Source organism: Orbicella franksi, chromosome 3 (genome assembly GCF_964199315.1).
Source record: "Orbicella franksi chromosome 3, jaOrbFran1.1, whole genome shotgun sequence".
In the NCBI taxonomy this organism is placed as follows: Eukaryota; Metazoa; Cnidaria; class Anthozoa; order Scleractinia; family Merulinidae; genus Orbicella; species Orbicella franksi.
Genome location: NC_138147.1, coordinates 33,799,425 through 33,817,660, shown reverse-complemented (window position 1 = coordinate 33,817,660; position 18,236 = coordinate 33,799,425). Strand labels below are relative to the sequence as shown.

General features: G+C 38.9%; 1 protein-coding gene across 1 annotated transcript; it reads left to right on the top strand.

The window, feature by feature from the left end:
* The first annotated feature begins 67 nt into the window (after positions 1 to 67).
* Positions 68 to 17,522, top strand: LOC145482211 (ubiquitin carboxyl-terminal hydrolase 48-like). Its single transcript, XM_081460832.1, has 35 exons — positions 68 to 366; positions 530 to 600; positions 1,278 to 1,327; positions 1,697 to 1,756; positions 1,926 to 2,019; positions 2,216 to 2,468; positions 3,227 to 3,284; positions 3,517 to 3,576; positions 3,690 to 3,754; positions 4,062 to 4,170; positions 4,294 to 4,427; positions 4,662 to 4,750; positions 6,118 to 6,212; positions 6,310 to 6,394; positions 6,737 to 6,841; positions 7,211 to 7,314; positions 7,695 to 7,770; positions 8,562 to 8,667; positions 9,446 to 9,494; positions 9,574 to 9,620; positions 9,803 to 9,919; positions 10,443 to 10,732; positions 11,067 to 11,191; positions 11,314 to 11,430; positions 11,678 to 11,739; positions 12,192 to 12,308; positions 12,657 to 12,778; positions 13,155 to 13,291; positions 13,610 to 13,654; positions 13,853 to 13,914; positions 13,993 to 14,065; positions 15,126 to 15,251; positions 15,514 to 15,556; positions 16,441 to 16,470; positions 17,023 to 17,522. The coding sequence occupies exons 1-35, from the start codon at positions 212 to 214 to the stop codon at positions 17,046 to 17,048; spliced, it is 3,357 nt and encodes a 1,118-aa protein (XP_081316958.1). The 5' UTR covers positions 68 to 211; the 3' UTR covers positions 17,049 to 17,522.
* The last annotated feature ends 714 nt before the right edge of the window (positions 17,523 to 18,236 follow it).

Genomic DNA, 18,236 nt, shown 5'->3' with positions numbered 1-18,236 from the left:
ATGGTCGCATGGTCGGTTTATTTATCACAGATCTGTAGTTGGTTTATAGCGTAGTGCACAAATGTGTTTTCTGACAAATTTGCCTGAACTGACCGAAACGGGGAGAGAGCGAGGAGAGCGGGGAGAGCGGCATGGGACTGTTTGAGCCCACGGACTCGCCGGTTTTACGCTCCAAAATGCGCGCGCACGGCGCGGGAAGAAGAAATCCAAGATGGCGCGTCGAACAACAAATCGGAAACAGCAGGGAAATGTAGTAAAGCAAGCTTGGGAATGGGCTGATCACACGGAACCCGAAAATATCACAAGAGAAAATATCGAGAGCGCCTACCGGGTAAATACGACTGGTTGTTCTCAGGGAAATTGCAGGTGATATTTGATACACTGTCTGTGTTTTTATCGCTCCGTCTGTCATTGATCCATTGAAATGACTTACAGTAACGCTAAAATTGATAGTTCCTGGTTTCTATAATAACGTACATCCCGTGAAAAATTTATACTAGTTGTTTATTGTTATTCTAATTTTTCACAGGAGGAATTGTAAAGCCAATCCTAACTGTTTCAATTGCCTTGGAGAAAAGTTTTGGCTTGGTGAAATAAAAGGTACTTAGCTAATAAGCTGCAGCATAAATTATTATCAAGCTAAGGTGACCCCCAATTTATGAAAGAGTTAAATGAGTCGACGACTCATATCTCAATGAATCACTGGTCATTTAAGACAGACAGACACCTATATTTAATTTATATCAGGGTGGCCGTTTCAGAAGCAAAAGCACCTTTTATCAGTGCAAGACCAAATAGCAAATTATTTAGTCAGCCTTGATAGCGCCTTGGTTAGTCTATCTACCATTTAACGCCCAGTTAGCCTAGACAATGTGTCAAAAAATCTTGAGAGACTTGCCACCTTTAAGGGATGCATGCTTGTCAAACTTGCATACTTGGGTTGTTGCATGAATTTTTAAATGCAGCTCACAAGGGTTTGGCTGATTATAACTAAGAAAGTTTTTGTGCTGTGCAATTATCACAAAAGCGAAAAAATAAAAATGAAAAATGAAAATTTTAGAATTTGAGATATAGATTGGATCAATAATGGTTTGTTTTGTGGTTTCCTTTTTCAGTCATTTTCAGTTTCAAGCTTATTAGTTTGCAGAAATTCATCTATTCATGGCTACCAGTAACTTGGTCCTGTTTTAATTAATAAAATAATTAATCACCAGCATTGATAAACTTCAAGTTGTAAGATGCGCAAAACAATATATATGTAATTATTCCATTCCCAGATGACTACTGGTTGAATTGTGAAGATCCAGAAAATGAAAGAAGACCTGAGGTAACACATTTATAAGCAATTTAAGTATCTACCTTGCGTTCTTCATGTTAGTACATGGTCCTGGGAGGGGGTAGCCTGCATAGCATATATTTCCAAAAAAGCACGGAAAGGGACAAGTAGATTTTCCTTCTGTGCAAGTAACTTGCCATTCTTACTGCCTGATGGACAAGGGATCAGGCGAGTTATCTGCCAACTAAATTGTTAAAAGAGCAAACTAAGACTTGCCCAGGGCAAGCAAAATTTGAGAGTTACTTGTCCCAAGGGTTAGCTGGAATTCAAGTTTTTTTCAAGCCTTGTCTTCACTGATAGATTATGTACAGTACTATCTTATATCAGATTTGAACATCTGGATTGTTTTCCCCTTGTTAGAATGCTTTTGTTGGTCTCAAGAACCTTGGTGCCACATGCTATGTGAACACATTTCTACAGGTAAGCTAATTTAAAGAGAAGCGTGTTGAAGTACCAAATGTCTTTCAGCAAAATCTCTTGTTATTAAATGTTGTAAGCCCACATGGAGGTGTTACAAACACAAATAAGACACAACATACACATGAGTCTTTTTCTACATGTCACAAATCACTTTTGTTTCTTCTTGTAGGTCTGGTTTCATAATCCTGTTTTTCGCTCAGCTATGTACAAATATATCTCTCCTACGATTCCTGGATGTAAATCAAAACAAGAAGATAACAGATGTAAGTACTCCCTGGTGACTTTACCATTCAGCTTTTAGGTGCAATGCAAATAACCTCAATGAGCTCATGAAGTTAGATGTTGATGCTACATTGTGATATGTTTAACTCATTAACCGAAGGTTCTCAAAGTTTGTTTTAATTAATATTAAAAATTATTCTAAAATCCATCTTCTCTTTTGTTCCTTTAAATCTTTAGCTGTGAATGGTTTGCCAACATCACAGAGTGTTACAAACACAAAAGACTCTCTTAAGCTGAGCAACCACAAAAGTGAGGATAGCAAAGCACTGGATGAGCCTTTCTCTATTGCTGTAACACCCGATCAAGCATCAAACAACCAACTGGTCCCATTACTTCCTTCTACCGCCGTGCTGAGCTCAGAGGAAGCACCAACGACAGTCTGCGGTCATCTTCAGTTGCTGTTTGCTCAGTTACAATACAGTTTTCGAAGGTACGTACATGTATGCAACAGGGCTGTATAGTCTTGTTCAAATAAAAATGTCCATGTGTGTTTTACTAAATCCTGACTATTTGGCAACTTGAATATGGCTTGTCATATCAAAGGACAACTCAAATAAATTGCTAGTAGTTTTACCAAATGCATAGTGTTAGTTTGGCAGCTGAACAGATTTTCAGCATATCAACAAATTCCCACAGTCCCACATTTCTCTATTTTAGCAAGTGTGCCATGAAGGAGTGGGGTAGAGACTCCTATATACATGCAAGAAGCGCAGGGGTGCTCATCATACCTTTTGGTGGTTAAAAAAAAATTGATTTTGGTACCTCATAGGGTGTTCAGGGTATTGAGCCAAAAAAATTAAGTCAATGTCAGGTAATGTGTTTTTTAAGAATTGGTACTGCTTAGGCATGTAAAAAATTTCAAGCCATGCCCACAAAACAGGGCATTGGTACTTCTTGGGGGTTCTTTTCAAAATTTCCGAGGAACATCCCCATCCTTGTTTAATGGGAGTCCTCCCTCCACTGGGAAGTGAGCTCTATAACGGCATATTGAGCTGGCAAAAAGATAACCCTGACAAAACTACTGTAGACCAACTTCCCGTCAACAGCCTGTAGCAATACTGTCTCATGGTGTCTTTGTGCAACAGACATCAGAATAATTTATTAAACACAGACCTGTCGAACCATCAGGCTCAGGAAAGACTTAATATCTGCTTCAGTCGTGTAAACAGTACATTTCACTTTCTTTAGATACATTGATCCCAGTCCATTTGTGGACAGTTTAGGACTGGATACTGCACAGCAGCAGGTACATGGTGATTTCTACAACATTTACTTAAATCAAGATTACTTGACTTGAAATATTGAAGCTTAAAGGTTCTTATTCACAATTTTGTTTTTGTTTTGGTCCAAAGCTTGTATGTGGAAAATATTTTTGTTGTTTTTGCATCCACAAAATCTACAAGGTCTATTAATCTGATAATTGGTTGCTATGCTTTTTGATTGTCTTGTTGTTTTCAATCGGATGTTTCCTGATTTAGGATGCACAGGAGTTTAGCAAACTTTTTACATCTTTACTTGAAGAAACTTTCTCAAAACAGGTTAGTTCTAAACATGTATATGAATACTGAGTTAAATTTGAGCATAATGCACAACAAACTTAATTCAGGTAAGATCAAGGGTCCTTATAATTTGTTCACTTCTATTTTTATAGGCTGAGCCTGAGGTGCAGAATGTTGTTCAGACTCAGTTTGGTGGAGAATACTTTTACGTCACAGAGTAAGCCAAGAGTGCAAATGTTCTCATTTGATAAAAATCTTTTCTTTTTTTTTTCCAAGTTTATTTTATTCAGTTGTAACTAATTGAATCTATTACAGAGCTGTTAATCAGGCCAGCTGGTAAAACATGGGTTTTCCACGGAGATAAAATTTTCCTTGCACTTTTTCAGGGCTGCCTTGAGTTATTAATGAAAACTCAAAAGAAGACTTCTTGAAAATAACTCCTCCTGCAATTTGAATTTTTCTTTGAATCAATATTGTGAAATGTTTGTTTTGCTGTACATCTTCTAAAATTCTTTTCTTTTTAGATGTCACAGCTGTGGGAACAAATCAAAGAGGCTATCTCGCTTTTACGAGCTGGATTTGAACATACAAGGACACTCGTCACTCAACCAGTGCATCAAAGAGTTTCTAAAGGTTAGGTATAATATTTCAAATTGTAACCTGCTATGCTTTATATTTGTTTCAAGTTGTATTTGTCTTGAAGCATGTGATTGGTAATAAATACTAATTTTTATTAATTCTCATTTTGTTTTACAGGAAGAGAAGTTAGATGGTGATAATCAATATTACTGTACCCATTGTAACAGCAAACAGAATGCTGCTCGCTACATTGAATTGCACTCCCTGCCTCCAGTTCTCAATCTTCAACTATTACGATTTGTGTTTGACAGGTGGGAATATCAGAGTACTGTGTTTTCTTAGCATAATGACTTTTTAAAATTTTAAATCATATCAAGTGCAAGTAAGTAACACACAGAATATTAATTAACCAATCAAGCATAAACATGAAGTGGGCATATGTTTTGGTTTTACTGCTGATTGGATGAAAAAAATAAAAATAAAAGTACAGAATTTTTCTCTGAGGATGTATAAACCAAAAATGTTCTTTATTATTTTTTTAACAGGAAAACAGGCTACAAGAAGAAACTGAACTCGTTCATTCAGTTTCCTGATGTCCTTGATATGAAGGACCATGTGAAAAATGGATGCATTGGTAAGCAACTCATGTACATTGAAAAACTTTATAAAATAATATGATACATGTTTGAGTAATTACATGTACAAGCCTGCAAATAACAGTCAGTCATCGGACAATTGTCCGGTAAATTTGAGGTTTTGACAGGTAAAAGTTTAGCCTGGTCGGACACTCTGACCGGGCATTTCTGCTAAAATGAGAAATATTTTAACTGGAAATTTGTGGCCAAATATGGGACAAGTTATTTAGTTATACTGCCACACAATACTACGCGAAAAAGCTTTGTTATCAGTTTTGTTTTTATTCTAATTCTAAGAATTTTATCACGTGCAGTGCGTCATCTCAAATGTTATAATTATGTCGAATTGTAAACACATCACATCAGCGCTACTATCCCTACATGTTAATTTACGGTGGCGTTGTGAAAGATCATGAAGCCCCATTTAGTCTGAATTACGTTCATCTGAAAAACTACTAAAAACTGAGGTCTTATTTAATTACTCGTTGTTTGTTGCTACCAAGTGTTGTGGAATTAATTTTCCGTCGTAATACATTGACCCGAAATTATAATAGTATGGAAATTGAATACAAGGCCCAGATACTCACGTTTCGTTTATCTTCAGGAATGCAATTGCTTTCAAAAACTTTAAAACCTCTAAAACGTGACCAAATGTTTTTCTAATCCATATGATCAAAAATGAGTTTAATTTTTAACTCTTATAGTTTTTTTTATGTCTGTCAGTGTGGTTGAAATACAGTTTCCGTACCACAGAAATGTTTTTGTGAAAAGCGTGAATGTACAGATTAGTCACGCTTTATAGTCACGACCACCTCCAATTCCACATTTTAAATAATTACGTAAATTTTTTATTCAATTGACCCCAAAAACATCCAGAGGAAACTTGCTTTCAGAAAAAGTCGAAGAATTCATTTCAGCCAATTTTCAAGTCTCTGAATGTCCACGCAGGAGATTGTTTCATCGCTTTTCCCATTTTCCTTACACATCTTGGGAAACTTGTTACGTTGGAAACGCTTGTGTGACTAGGGGTATAAACATTTGTAAATTTGTCAATTTTCAACAGGTAAAATAATACCAGAAGTAATGTAAAGGTCCCCTTGCTGGTGCTAGTACCGATTTTACACTCAGTTTACTTGTAAGCTTTTCGAATTTGCAACCAATATTTTGGCGAAGAGTCTACACTAAAATATCAAAATGTCTCAAATGTCTCTTTTTAATTTCTAACGACAAACAATTCTTTTTGTCCAACCAGACTGGCTTTTTGTCAGGTCAAAACTGGTCCTTGTCCTGACAAATGACCTGCCTAGAGACAAAAATTATTTGCAGGCTTGCATGTATAATGAAATATGTTTCATTTTATCTTCAGGATCTGACTCAGTTTACGAGTTGAGTGCAGTGTTGATCCACTTTGGAGTGAGTGCTTATTCAGGACACTACGTGGCTCACATCAGAGATAAAAAGGTTTGCCTTAGACTCAACAGGAAATTATTTTATCTTCAGTAGATGTGTTGGAAAGCTGTTGATTCTGATGCTTTGCCAATGTTTTTTCTTTTTTCAGTCAGGCTCATGGTACAAGTTTAATGATGAGGACATTGTTAAGATGCAGGGAAAGTTAAAACTGTCGCAAGATGAAGATTCTGCGGGTATGTAACCCCCTCCCTCTCGTCCTCTTTATGAAGGTTATGCACCCTTTATTAAGTTATTGTCAAGCTTATTTCTTTTCTTAAGCTTTCTTTACTCACATGTGATCAAAGAGTGAGTCGGCAAGTTAATTGATCCAGTGGGGAGGAGTCTGGTGTGGAAGCACTTGTATGCGTGTTCCTCAAACATGCCACCATTTAATAGATTTCTTATTTCATTTGATATAATAAAAAAATTAAATCTTTCCAACACTAGTTACCTCCAGATATTTTAGTAAACTAAGATAGTTTACAGACCTGTATAATACCGCTGTGTTATGTCCATGCTCCTTTTATCTGTTCCAGATACCACCATTAAGCTGGCTAAAAGACCCAAATGTGCAAAAGGTTACCATGTGTCCAAGAATGCCTACACGTTGGTGTACACCCTCCAAGGACATAAGGGTGTTGGTAAGGGAGCATTTGATAGTTTTCGCTCTAATTTTAAGGGCAAATTTGACCAAGACAAAAGTTTTGATAGCTAGTCTGTAAAGCTGAATCACTAAAAAATTATATTCCCTAATTGCCTCTGGTATAATTTATACACTGCACTTGCAAAGGGGTGGGGGGTAGGGGGAAGGTAAACCACAACTTCTTTCTCATTTTTCTGTCCCTATTGTTGTCAGTTGAAAACTAATCTAAAGAAATTCCTGGTTGAGCATTTGGACAAATCTTGGGCCAACCCACCCTTAATGTAAATGATGTATGCTTTGAATAACAGATATTCACCCTCTGGACAGGTTAAGTTTCTCAATGCAAACTTTGCCTTTGTTATTAAAGGGAGTGAGGATGATGATGTTGAAGTTCCGTCTCATGTGCTAGAGCTGGTAGCAACTGACAATAGTCGGTTTGAACATTGGGTTACGCAAGTCAAAGCATTTCGGGTAAGGGCATGATATGTGTATAATCAGGGCTTGAAAAAAGTGCCATCTGGTCGTCTGAGACAAGTAGATTTTCCTGCCAGGCAAGTAAGTTTTCATTCTCATTTGCCCAATGGGCAAAGGCCCAAGCAAGTTTTCTACCAAGTAAGTAAAAAGAAAGTTAACTAAGACTTGCCCAGGGCAAACAACATTTTAGAGCTACTTGTTCGAAGGGCAAGATGGATTTCAAGGTTATTTTGAGCTGTGTGCAATGTAACTGTGTATGTTGATCTCATTGGCTAAAAGGTGTATTAAACCTCAGATTTGAAGGCCTGGGTTTGGCAGCACTCAGCTGGTGGGTTAAAGCTGTGAAATAATGCATACACTCTGTGTTTGACTTAAAGGCAAAGTTGGTCTCCAAAGGAAAGACAAGGCAAGCTGAGATAAGAAAGCTATATCAGGACATGCCAGTAACTTCGGGTAAGTTGATAATGGTTAGAACTCTCATGTTTTCTATGATCAACATACAGTCATAAGAAGATTGGGGAGCGCTTAGAGTACAAGACATGTCAGTCACAGAAAAACGATGTGTGTAATTAAACAGCAGGTGACTACTTTGACTACTCCTAGTCCCAGATTAACTTGGCTTTTGATTGGTTAAGAAAGGGAAACCTTATGTAAAGATGCCAACAACTAATCAAAGTTTTGCTGCTAGGCAACAGTCCAGCAACGACTTTTAGTAGAATTCTACTGGTATACTAATGCAAATGCTGTAATCTGATTGGCTGAGCCACTGCACACTATCAGCCATTGGTGTGCAGTGGCTTCAAGTTGGTATGGTCGACAAAATTGCAATGTTTCCTCATTTCTCCGAAGTTTTGAAAGAATATTTAGAAACAAATGAATAAACAAAATTCCTGGGAAGACTAAAAGGAGGGCATTTACAGTTTCTTGAATTAAAAAGTTCGAAATTCTTGAAAGAAACCGATAAATGAGTGTACACAACTGCAAATGTTAAATTTACATTCAATTAATTTAGTCTGCGAGAATCCTCTAAAGCATGAAGTTTTTTACTAACACCAGAAATAGTTGGAATCATTATTTGAAGGAAATTTTAGTGAGAATTCTACTAAAACAATTAGATTATTTGCTCTCGATTTCTATGAGGCGATAGTTGATGAGGCCTTTGTATGACTAATCCGTAGAAATCTCGAGCTCATAATTTAATTGTTAAATAGAGAGAGATTTGTTGCTTTTTCTTCACTATTCAGAAACCAAATATGAATGGATTTTGACAAAATGGTTGAAAGATTGGATGAACGAGAAAACTGAAACACCACCAGTGGACAATTCGTCTCTGCTCTGTTGTCATGGAAAGTAAGTGATTACAAGTATAGTCCAACTCACCTCACCTCAGCGACCAGTTTCCAAAATACCAAAAGTTTCCGAGTCAAATCACTATATTTGGAACCTCTTGTAAGCAACCACTTTATATGCGACTGCGACCACTTTTAGGGCTGAAAGTTTGAAATTTTCTTTTGTTTTTCACCTCTTGTAAGCAACCACTTGACAGATAATAGAGCGGAAACTGGATAATAACGTGTTGAAACATTATCGCATTCCTGGTTAGTACAAGAGACGAAAATTTTCTCAACGGGAAGTAGAATAAGGTAAAGTCTGCATGCGAGCCAAGTGGCCCATCAGGCCGGAGCTTATCCCGGTTTCTGTAGCATGAAGCGACTAGGAGTATTTCTACTCCCCCCTGGATGGGATGCTAGTCCATCGCAGGGTTACCCCCAGCATTAAGTTTGCCGGTACCCATTTATACACCTGGGTGGAGAGAGGCACTGTGAGAGTAAAGTGTCTTGCCCAAGAACACAACACAATGTCCCCGGCCAGGGCTCGAACCCGGACCACTCGATCCGGAGACGAGCGTACTAACCATGAGGCCACCGCACCTCCCCAACGGGAAGTAGAATAAAACAGTTTAAAGTGTCGGAAGTTACCATATGCTAACGAGGCAAAATTATGACCCAATATGGTCTAAGCCCTCGTAAGCGACCACATCCTGTAGGCAACCAGGTCGCTTTTAGGAGGTTACAAAGTGCAATATAATGTTGTTTTGAGCCAACTAGTTTTTTCGTTTTTACTCCAGACTCAATCCAAGTCAAGTTCTGAATGCCAAGCGAATTACCATCAAAGCTGTAAGTTGTCAATATTTAGAGAAATTCCCAGTTATTTACTTCAACTGCTTTCAAGTTCATGTTCTTGCTTTTTCTATAGGCAGATGAAATATTCAGAAAATATGGTGGTCTACCAAGACTTCAAAGGTAGTTATATAATTTTCCTGTATGTTCTATAATACTCAGAAAATATAAGAAAATGAAAAAAAGGTTTAATGAGGGAATTAAGACTCATTTTGTTCGGCGAAAACAAACTAAAAATGCCAAAATATGTCTCAGCCTCACTGCCGGAGTGAATAATCTTGCTACTTTATACTTTTACTATCTAGTGACTCAATGTGTATTAACTGTGTCAAAGAACAATGCAGAAGAATACGTTTCGAATCCAGACTGGCTGAAGATTACAAGTTTGTGTCCGATACTTTGAAGTCTCAAACATCACTCAGGTAGTTAACCTTCCATTTGCCTTGCTGTAGGACAAATTTAAGGAAATTCGCACTCCGTTTTGAAGGCCCCAAATTATATTAATTGTCTCCGAGCACTGAAATTCAAAATGCCCATAGTACTGCTGTGTTCACCTCTACACTCGTCATCTTTCTTGGTATCAGTATATCTTACTTTTTTAGTGTGCTTGTGTGTGCTTCTTTTCGCTTTTTTGTCTTTCTTTGCTTTTGCGCATTTGCGCGTTTTGCTATGCTTAACTACTTTTTATCCTAAATTATGATCATTTTGTGTGGTGATGACAGCATTTTTTGTTTAAGTCTTAGGTATCTTTAGGTAGTCCTTTCCTTGAGGTTCCTTTGGCTTCCTTGTCTTATGCATTGAAAGTTTGTAAATATATTTATAAATGGCAAAAAATAAAGCAAACAAAATAAAACAAGCAACCCCAGTGCTGCGCTATTCCAATGGTCACATGATTCTGGTTCACATGGTTGTTTTATAAGCTCGTTTTTTCGTTCTTTTTTGCAGTGACAAGTTCTTTTGGGTTGGTCGGCGGTCACTTCTGAGATGGAAAGCTTTAGCAATCCATCATGAAGAGGCACGCCAGAGTTTGATGGACAGATGTCAAGTTACAGCCAATTACGACGCGGAGGAAGATGATGAAGTTAAGGTCAAAGGAATTGAAGATCATTATGTTAGCATGACGGAAGAAGAGAAGGCACCTCAGCAGATAGACGAGAATCCACAGGAGATTGGTGCTGAGGAGGACGAAGATGACAGCGATTCTAAGTTCAACGAAGACTTGCTTTGTGAGCACGGTAAGTTTACATGAGGAATGTCGGTGTTTCAGGTATTTACAATACCATCCTTTTCACATCATTGCCATAAGACGAAAGCGCTACTACTACAATTGTCCGCTCAACACTCGGATTTCGACATTCTTGCATGATCATCATGATTCTGTACCATTTCAATGTTGCGTCGCAAAAACGATTCAATGTTGCGCTAAGGTAACAATTCAATGTTGCGTTACTGTGACAGTGTAATACAGGGAGAGTAAACGTAATAACAGAAGATTCACCAATGAACTCTTGCAGCGAAACAGGTTTCTAGAATAGCTTCAACAGGCGTTTTTTCTTGATTACATTGCAGGAGACCTTTCTTCGGACGAGTCTTGCCGGAGGCTTGTACCAGATGTCGTGTGGCAGAGATTAAAGTACTACTTTTCTTGCGCACCCGAGTTTCAAGCTGTTCACCCAGTATGTAGGTCGTGCCAGGTACGAATCTTATATGCCATAGTGACACAGATCCATACCAGTAATAGCCGCAAACAGGTATTTAAAAGTGACTGCTAAAGAAGATGGGATTTTGTTTAAAGATGTTCTTTTTAACTACACAGGCAGAAGACGAGGAAGAACGACTGAAGAATGAGACGTACAAATTGCTCGCATCAGAGCAGAGAGCTGCTGTTAGTCAACTGTATCTCGACAGGAATCGGCCGTCACTTGATAACGACGTAAGTAACATATTTAATTATCTAAAATTCAGTCGCAAAAGCCTTGCTCGTCTAGTTCATCTCGAGGTCATTTTTGGCGGCAAAATAGAGCTGCAACAGTCTAAATGGCGGGAAAATGATAGCCTTCCAGTGAACTGTATCCTTCCAAGATGTAGAAAAAAATACATTTCTTAGTATTTTTTTTAGTTTCCGTTCAAAAAAATTTGTAGCCTGCAGTAAAATTCTAATTTTCGCTACATTTCGTCAGGATCCATTCGTTGCCTGTGCCATTTCAAAAAGTTTTCTTGATCAGTGGAGGCAATTCTTAAGGTAAGGTGCATTGAGCTAATGGTGCTGTTAACACTAAACAGGTTATATTTTTGGGTTTTAAAATGGCAAATTTCTGCCAGCAAGTTCTGAAACCATAGTAGGTTCTTACACGCGGTTTTTACTGTATGTCATAAACGGGAGAAAGGGTAAAAAGCTAGGAACTTTAAAGTCAACCACTGATCCAGAAAAACAGTAATGGGGCTTCTTTTTATTCTTGATTTACAGCATTTACCAACATGCGACCACTTATCGCTCACGCACGCACGCTTCCTCGCACGCAAGCAAGCGTGCGTGTGTGGCAGTATATATATAGGTCATCAGACTACGCCAATTATTTTTTGACTCCAGGTCAGGGAGAGGTTGAACCTCTGCGGTCTGTGTCAGACAATCGATAATGACTGTGTATAAGCATACGATTCACGCCTTTGAAGGTTTCTTAATCGGTTCAACAGGTACCCCGCAAGGAATGTCCCACCGGACAGTATCGTCAATGCCCCTCTGCTGTGTCCCCATGAAAAGTTCCTCTTCAATCCGGAGTGTGATGACGACATGGATGGTGCGAATGAAGAGTAAGTTGCTGTCTCTGGAAGCACAATAGTGTAGGCTTAAAAGTAACTACATGCGTTCCTGGTATGCTGAGCTCTCTATATTAGGTTAATAAAAACACTCATTCAATGTACAACAGCCTATTAAAGCAAATGCGATAATTTTTGGAACCAGTCAGGTGCAGAATCTGGACAAATCGCACGTGCCTTTGTGTTGTGATAACAACCGAAATCACTTCAACTGGTGTTAGGATGGTCTGTCAGTCGGTCAGTCAGTCAGTCAATCAGTCAGCCAATCACGACTTTGACGGCGCGTCCAGTGTAAAGCGGTTTATGTGAACTCAGAAATCACACTATTTACTCTTGTTGCAGGTTATGTTATATCTGGCAACACGAGTGGAACACACTTACCCAAACCTACCCTTACGATCACGTGATCACGGTTACTAAAAGTGTAACAGAAGACGACGTGAGAGAACTGGTGACTAGTCCCGGTAAGTCTTTGTGTTGTAGGAGGAGCAAGTGAATGTATTCAACATTCATCCAGAGGTAGGCATATTATTAGGCTAGATTAAATCGAGTCTAATTTTTCATAGTTTGAATTTTAATCTTTCACTGAGACACTTGATACCCAGCTACTTGGTAGAGTTTTCGATTAATTTTTGATATCTTTTAGTTGGTTTTTCAAACTTTCCCGCCCATCACAGAGCTAGAAACCACACATGCAACTTATCATCACGTGGCCACTTTGCCTTCTTCGTCTCCCTGATCAACTTGATTGTGATTGGCCAAGAAATGAGTAAAGCAGTGGGAACATTTCAACCTTAATTAAAACCGTAAGGATTGTTCACAGTACGTTTTGTATTTCAGACGTGTGCACGGAATGCTGCTATGCGCGGATACAGGAACGAGCACATCACGTGGAGAATTATCGTTACGGAACAATCTACGTGCGCAAAATAACAAAGGATCACACCGAGAAGGACATACAGCAAGCCTTGAATGATGTAAGCTTTGTCTTTCTGTTTTTCCCTAGTCCTTTTTCAGCTCTTGAAAAGCCTGGGTCAGAACATTGCACTTTCCCTTCAATTCAGGACAATAGTTCAATCAAACCTTGTTGGTACGCTTCGGCGGCATATCAAGCGAGTTTGGTCGAGCCATGGTTCGTATTTGGTGAGACGTAGTTGAGCCAAAATACCCATGGCGAGACCAAACGAGCTTGATATGCCGCCGAAGCGTACCAAAAAGGTACGTTTAGGAGTCCAAAAGTGCTAGCTACAGTATATTTAGTAACTGCCCCTGTCATTTACGCTTTTTGTCAACAGAGTACCTCGAGCAAAGATGTCTATTCGTTCGATCCAGATTTCCAGGTTGGTGTCCAACAAATTACCATGATCTTGATTACATTACCTGGTAGTTATGTGTCACAATTTTAGAGCTTAGCAACGTTTTGCACTGCTAGAAGTAAAGCAGAACACTGTGAGCTTGAAAGTATCATAACCTAGGCCACCGCGCCTTCAAACATGTGCATGTCACGTGCATCTCACCAGTCCACTCTCTATTTGCAGACACCACCGAACAATAAGAAACCAAAGCTGAATCGTGATAGTCGAGCCCGTCGAAGTTCCAGGTATTTGCAGTTTTTGTTTTATTTTTTTCCCCTTTGCTACTCTTTATGGGATATTCAGTATTTCTTCGCCCGTTACAGGCACCGTAAACAGCGCGGAGAAGTCTCACTGACTGTTGGATCAACCGAGACTTTACGAGATGTCAAATTACAGGTAACAATCGTGAACTTCTGTTTTGTGGCATCGACATGTTATTTCTCAACTAACAATAGCAAGGCAATGTCAAACAGACAGGTGATGAGAATAAAGAAATTCATCAACTGCTCGTCCGCGGAATTTTGTGACAAAAACGAAACATAACTCAATCAGTGAGGAACATTCTTTATCTTTTTTTTATTATGTGGTATAATATCTACAACCGCATAACTCCATCATGCTTGGAACATATAATCCAAAGGAAAGAGTCTAAGGATGACCTCAGTCATCAACATCGTGTTGACATACAACGTTTTGAAACTTATTATATGAAAAACTCTATTTCTCACAGAGGATCCATTGTTTGGAATATTTTAGAACCATCCGCTGCCAGCGCTAGGGACTACGCCAAGAGAGCAAAAAAGTCTCACGCCCTCAGAAACTTGAACTTTAATGAAGAGTCACCGCAAATGGGCCGTCCCCAAATTGACAGGGATTTCGTCTTTTATTAAATCTATTCATATCTTTTATTGTACATATCTTACTTTTTATTGTCTACATTCAGTTTTAATAATTTTTAATAATTTTATTAACATTTTTTACACGGCCCCATAAGCTATATTAGCTTTAAAACCCACCGTGTTTAAATGAAAGATGTTGTTGATGTTGTTGTTGTTGGTGTTTCTTGTATTGTCTCTCTTTCTGTTATGTCTTCTGCATCTGCGTCACGGTTTGCCCATCTTGATAAGTTTAGTTCGTCGTTTGTAATCCGTGTTAATCTTCTCCATCCTTAAAGATCCTTTTTCCTTTATGGTTTATTGTCATCTCTGTGTTGTTTTTCTCTCTTAGTAAACTTCTATTTTCAGGTTTCCTTCAATTTAAATGTAATCTTTTGCGTGTCCAAAATAACTCAAAATATCGTGACTGAGTTCCTTAAACTGATCTTCGTGTGCACTTAACGTCGTGCGTGACATTTTGTCACGCCTGTACTCTCATCGCGCGCGTCATCGTTTTGGCTATGCGAGATAGGAGGCAGCCAAACCATCAGGATATCTTGTAACGCGCCCCTTTTTTTCAGCTGATGAAGAGTTTTTCTGTGATGCCCATGGATCAACATCTCACGTTAAATGGCGTGCCTCTCTCAAACAATGACGCGACGCTTATAACTTTGGGAATCAAGCCAGGATCTTTATTGCTATTACAGGTTTGTCTTAAGCTAACTAGAGGAGGAGCATTACTTCTTCGGTGACCAATACCTGTTGATGTACTCCAACAGTTTTGGAGAATGACAACTTGTCGTCAGAGCTGGCACTACAAATAAAGTATGGCAGAAAGTGGGGAGAATTCACCATAATCAAAATCACGGGTTCGGTTTAACTACGTACTCGGCTATTTACGATGTTAATTGATAAAATCTAGATCGTTCTGCTAAAGCTTTTAATCTTAAGTGTTGAACTCTGTTGCAGATTGATGAACCACAGGGAGCCATCTCACAGGACGCTTTACCAGGTGAGCAAATTTGCGCCGTGATTTTCCTTGTTGACAGACTTAATACTTCCCCATGATATTAACCTCTTACTAACCGAGCGCGAGGGCCGCACGGGAGAATGTTGGCCCGAGGTCGTTTCAGTACGGACTGTGCGCAGCGAGGTCCGTACAAAAACGACCGAGGGCCAATATTCAAAAGTACGGCTCAAGCAAGCTAAGTTAGGTCAGGCTTGTCTATTGAATTTGCCAGCTTCCCAAACCAAATAATTCACGAAACGGTCCGTATGGCAAAATCCCGACCAAGAAAGAACCAATCAGAACGCTCGAATTTACTTAAGGACACCTTGCCATGTAATATTGGCTGATATTTCGTTTCGTTATTCATTTCTTTAATCATCCTTAGAACTGTTTTCTACCTGAAACTAGATTGCAACTCGCACTCTTTTCCTCTGCGAACGGAAGTCGTCACGTCAGTTCATTCGCCGTCGGAAAATATTCGGAAATCGAAAATGAGAACGAGGTTTACGACCTGTTATCGGTTGGGTTAACAAGCACTGCTATTGGCAAACGTTTGTAATAATACCGGAATAGTTCTCAATTATTGTCCAATCGAAACATAGTAATAGCGTGCTTTCAAAATTGTCTCGTCAGTTTTAATTACTTCATCTCGCTAATCAAATTCTCTGGCAGAAAAACCCTCCTGCTCCCCCAATTGTTGTAAATATTCCGTTGAAATAATGGTTTCCCGACTGCTGTCGGCTACTTTCGTGAAGTATTTGGAAACCGAGTGGACTAAGTACACAAAAGAAAAGGCTCTCCATTCAGTACAGGCTACATTAACAGCTCAACTTTGATAGGAGGTTTATCCTTCTTCATAACTTTTCTGCTTTTCTTCCTTTTAACAGTAAGCAATGCCCCTGAAGAAGGTTTCAAAGGTAAGCGTATGTTCCGATGACCTGAGTTTCCAAATCTCTGTTGGCAAGTAACTATGTCTTAGTTTTGCAGTAGTACCGTAAATCCTCGATTTAGTCTCCCCCTCCCCCACCCCCACTTCGAATAAGCGCCCCTCTCATCAGCCAAAATTTAAAATTAGCGCCCCCCCTCGAATAAGCGCCCCCCCCTTCCCCTCTCCCCCATTTTGTGGACGAGTGATGAGACAACAAAGGATGTATAGTTTTCGTCATGTAGTATTAGATTTGTACGTTGTTTCAGTTTGTGAACACGTTAAGTACTAACGGTGCTTTAGGATCAGCTTTTTATGTCAATAAACAGCTTATGTTGTTGTTTACGCTCAGATGATGTATTAAGAAAATGATCATGTCAGGCCACGATTTGGGTAAAATTAAAGAAGCGCCTCCCGTCTTCTCCTAAATTTGAAATAAGCGCCCCTGGCGCTAATTCGAGGACTTAGGGTAATTTATAGATATATATTTTTTTAAATCGAGACTTGTACCTTATACAATGACAGGTTAAATTTTGATTTTCAGGGACTGGTTTACTTGGTCACTCCTAGGAGATACAGATGGTTACAACTGGCTAGAACACAACGATAATTGGGTGCAAAGCCGGCTCAGTTATGAGAAACAGAGTAAAATTATTCGCTGAATTAAAAAAAAAAAAAAAAAAGTCTTTTAAAATGTCTTTTATGCTAATGGGGCTCAGTTGCCTCCTGAGTTAACCAATCGGAATACACCTTGGCTCTTAGAGCAAACTTGACTAGGCATCACTTATGACCCAGCAACAAGGAACTCAATGCCGTCACACAATCACGTAATCCATATTAGTAGAGACGGGCGCCAAGTAAAAATTGTGACAAAGTTGACACGGGTGCAAGCAGCACACCGCACTGAATCATTCATGGTTTTCTTGTTAGTAGCGAACCGATTTCATTTTAAATGTGTAAAATAATAATTTATCATGTGACATAGTGAACAAAAGTTTAGTTCGCCAATGTATACAGTGGAAAAATAAAGTATTTCAAACTGTTGAGCAAGACTTTCGTTGCAGCCTGAACGGAACGCTTTATGAAGCGAACTTTGCACCAGGTTTCTTGTTCAAATTTGGGGCAAAACGAAACTTGAAAAGGCGGTGGCTGGGGCCAAACAAGCTTTTTCATCCCCTCCAGCGGGCGAATACGACCGTTTTAAATCTCTTCCAGTCGGTTAGAGGTTGTGGGGCTAGATTTCCTTTACACGCCTTTTTCTCAGTCAAAACAGCTCAAGCGTTCCTGCCAAGGGTGAATGAATGAGTTCATTATCGGAAATTTGATTTCATTACTTGTTTCAATAGTCCGTTCTTCAGGTGAAGAGTAGAAAATTCAAAACAAGACTCGATCCAATACTCGAATTTTGATTGGATTAATGAACAATACGGTTATGCCATATTTGGAATGCTACGCACCAGGACTTCTCCCGTAGTGGCGGGAAAGATATCAAAGATGGCTGACATCGAAGCAAGTTTTATGGAAGGGACAGAAAAGGTAGGTTTACGTCAACATACCTAACTATTTTTGAAAAGGTTCGTTTTAAATAAAGTTCATTAATCCAATCAAAATTCGAGTATTGGATCGAGTCTTGTTTTGAATTTTCTACTCTTCACTTGAAGAACGGACTATTGAAACGAGTAATGAAATCAAATTTCCGATAATGAACTCATTCATTCACCCTTGGCAGGAACGCTTGAGCTGTTTTGACTGTAAAAC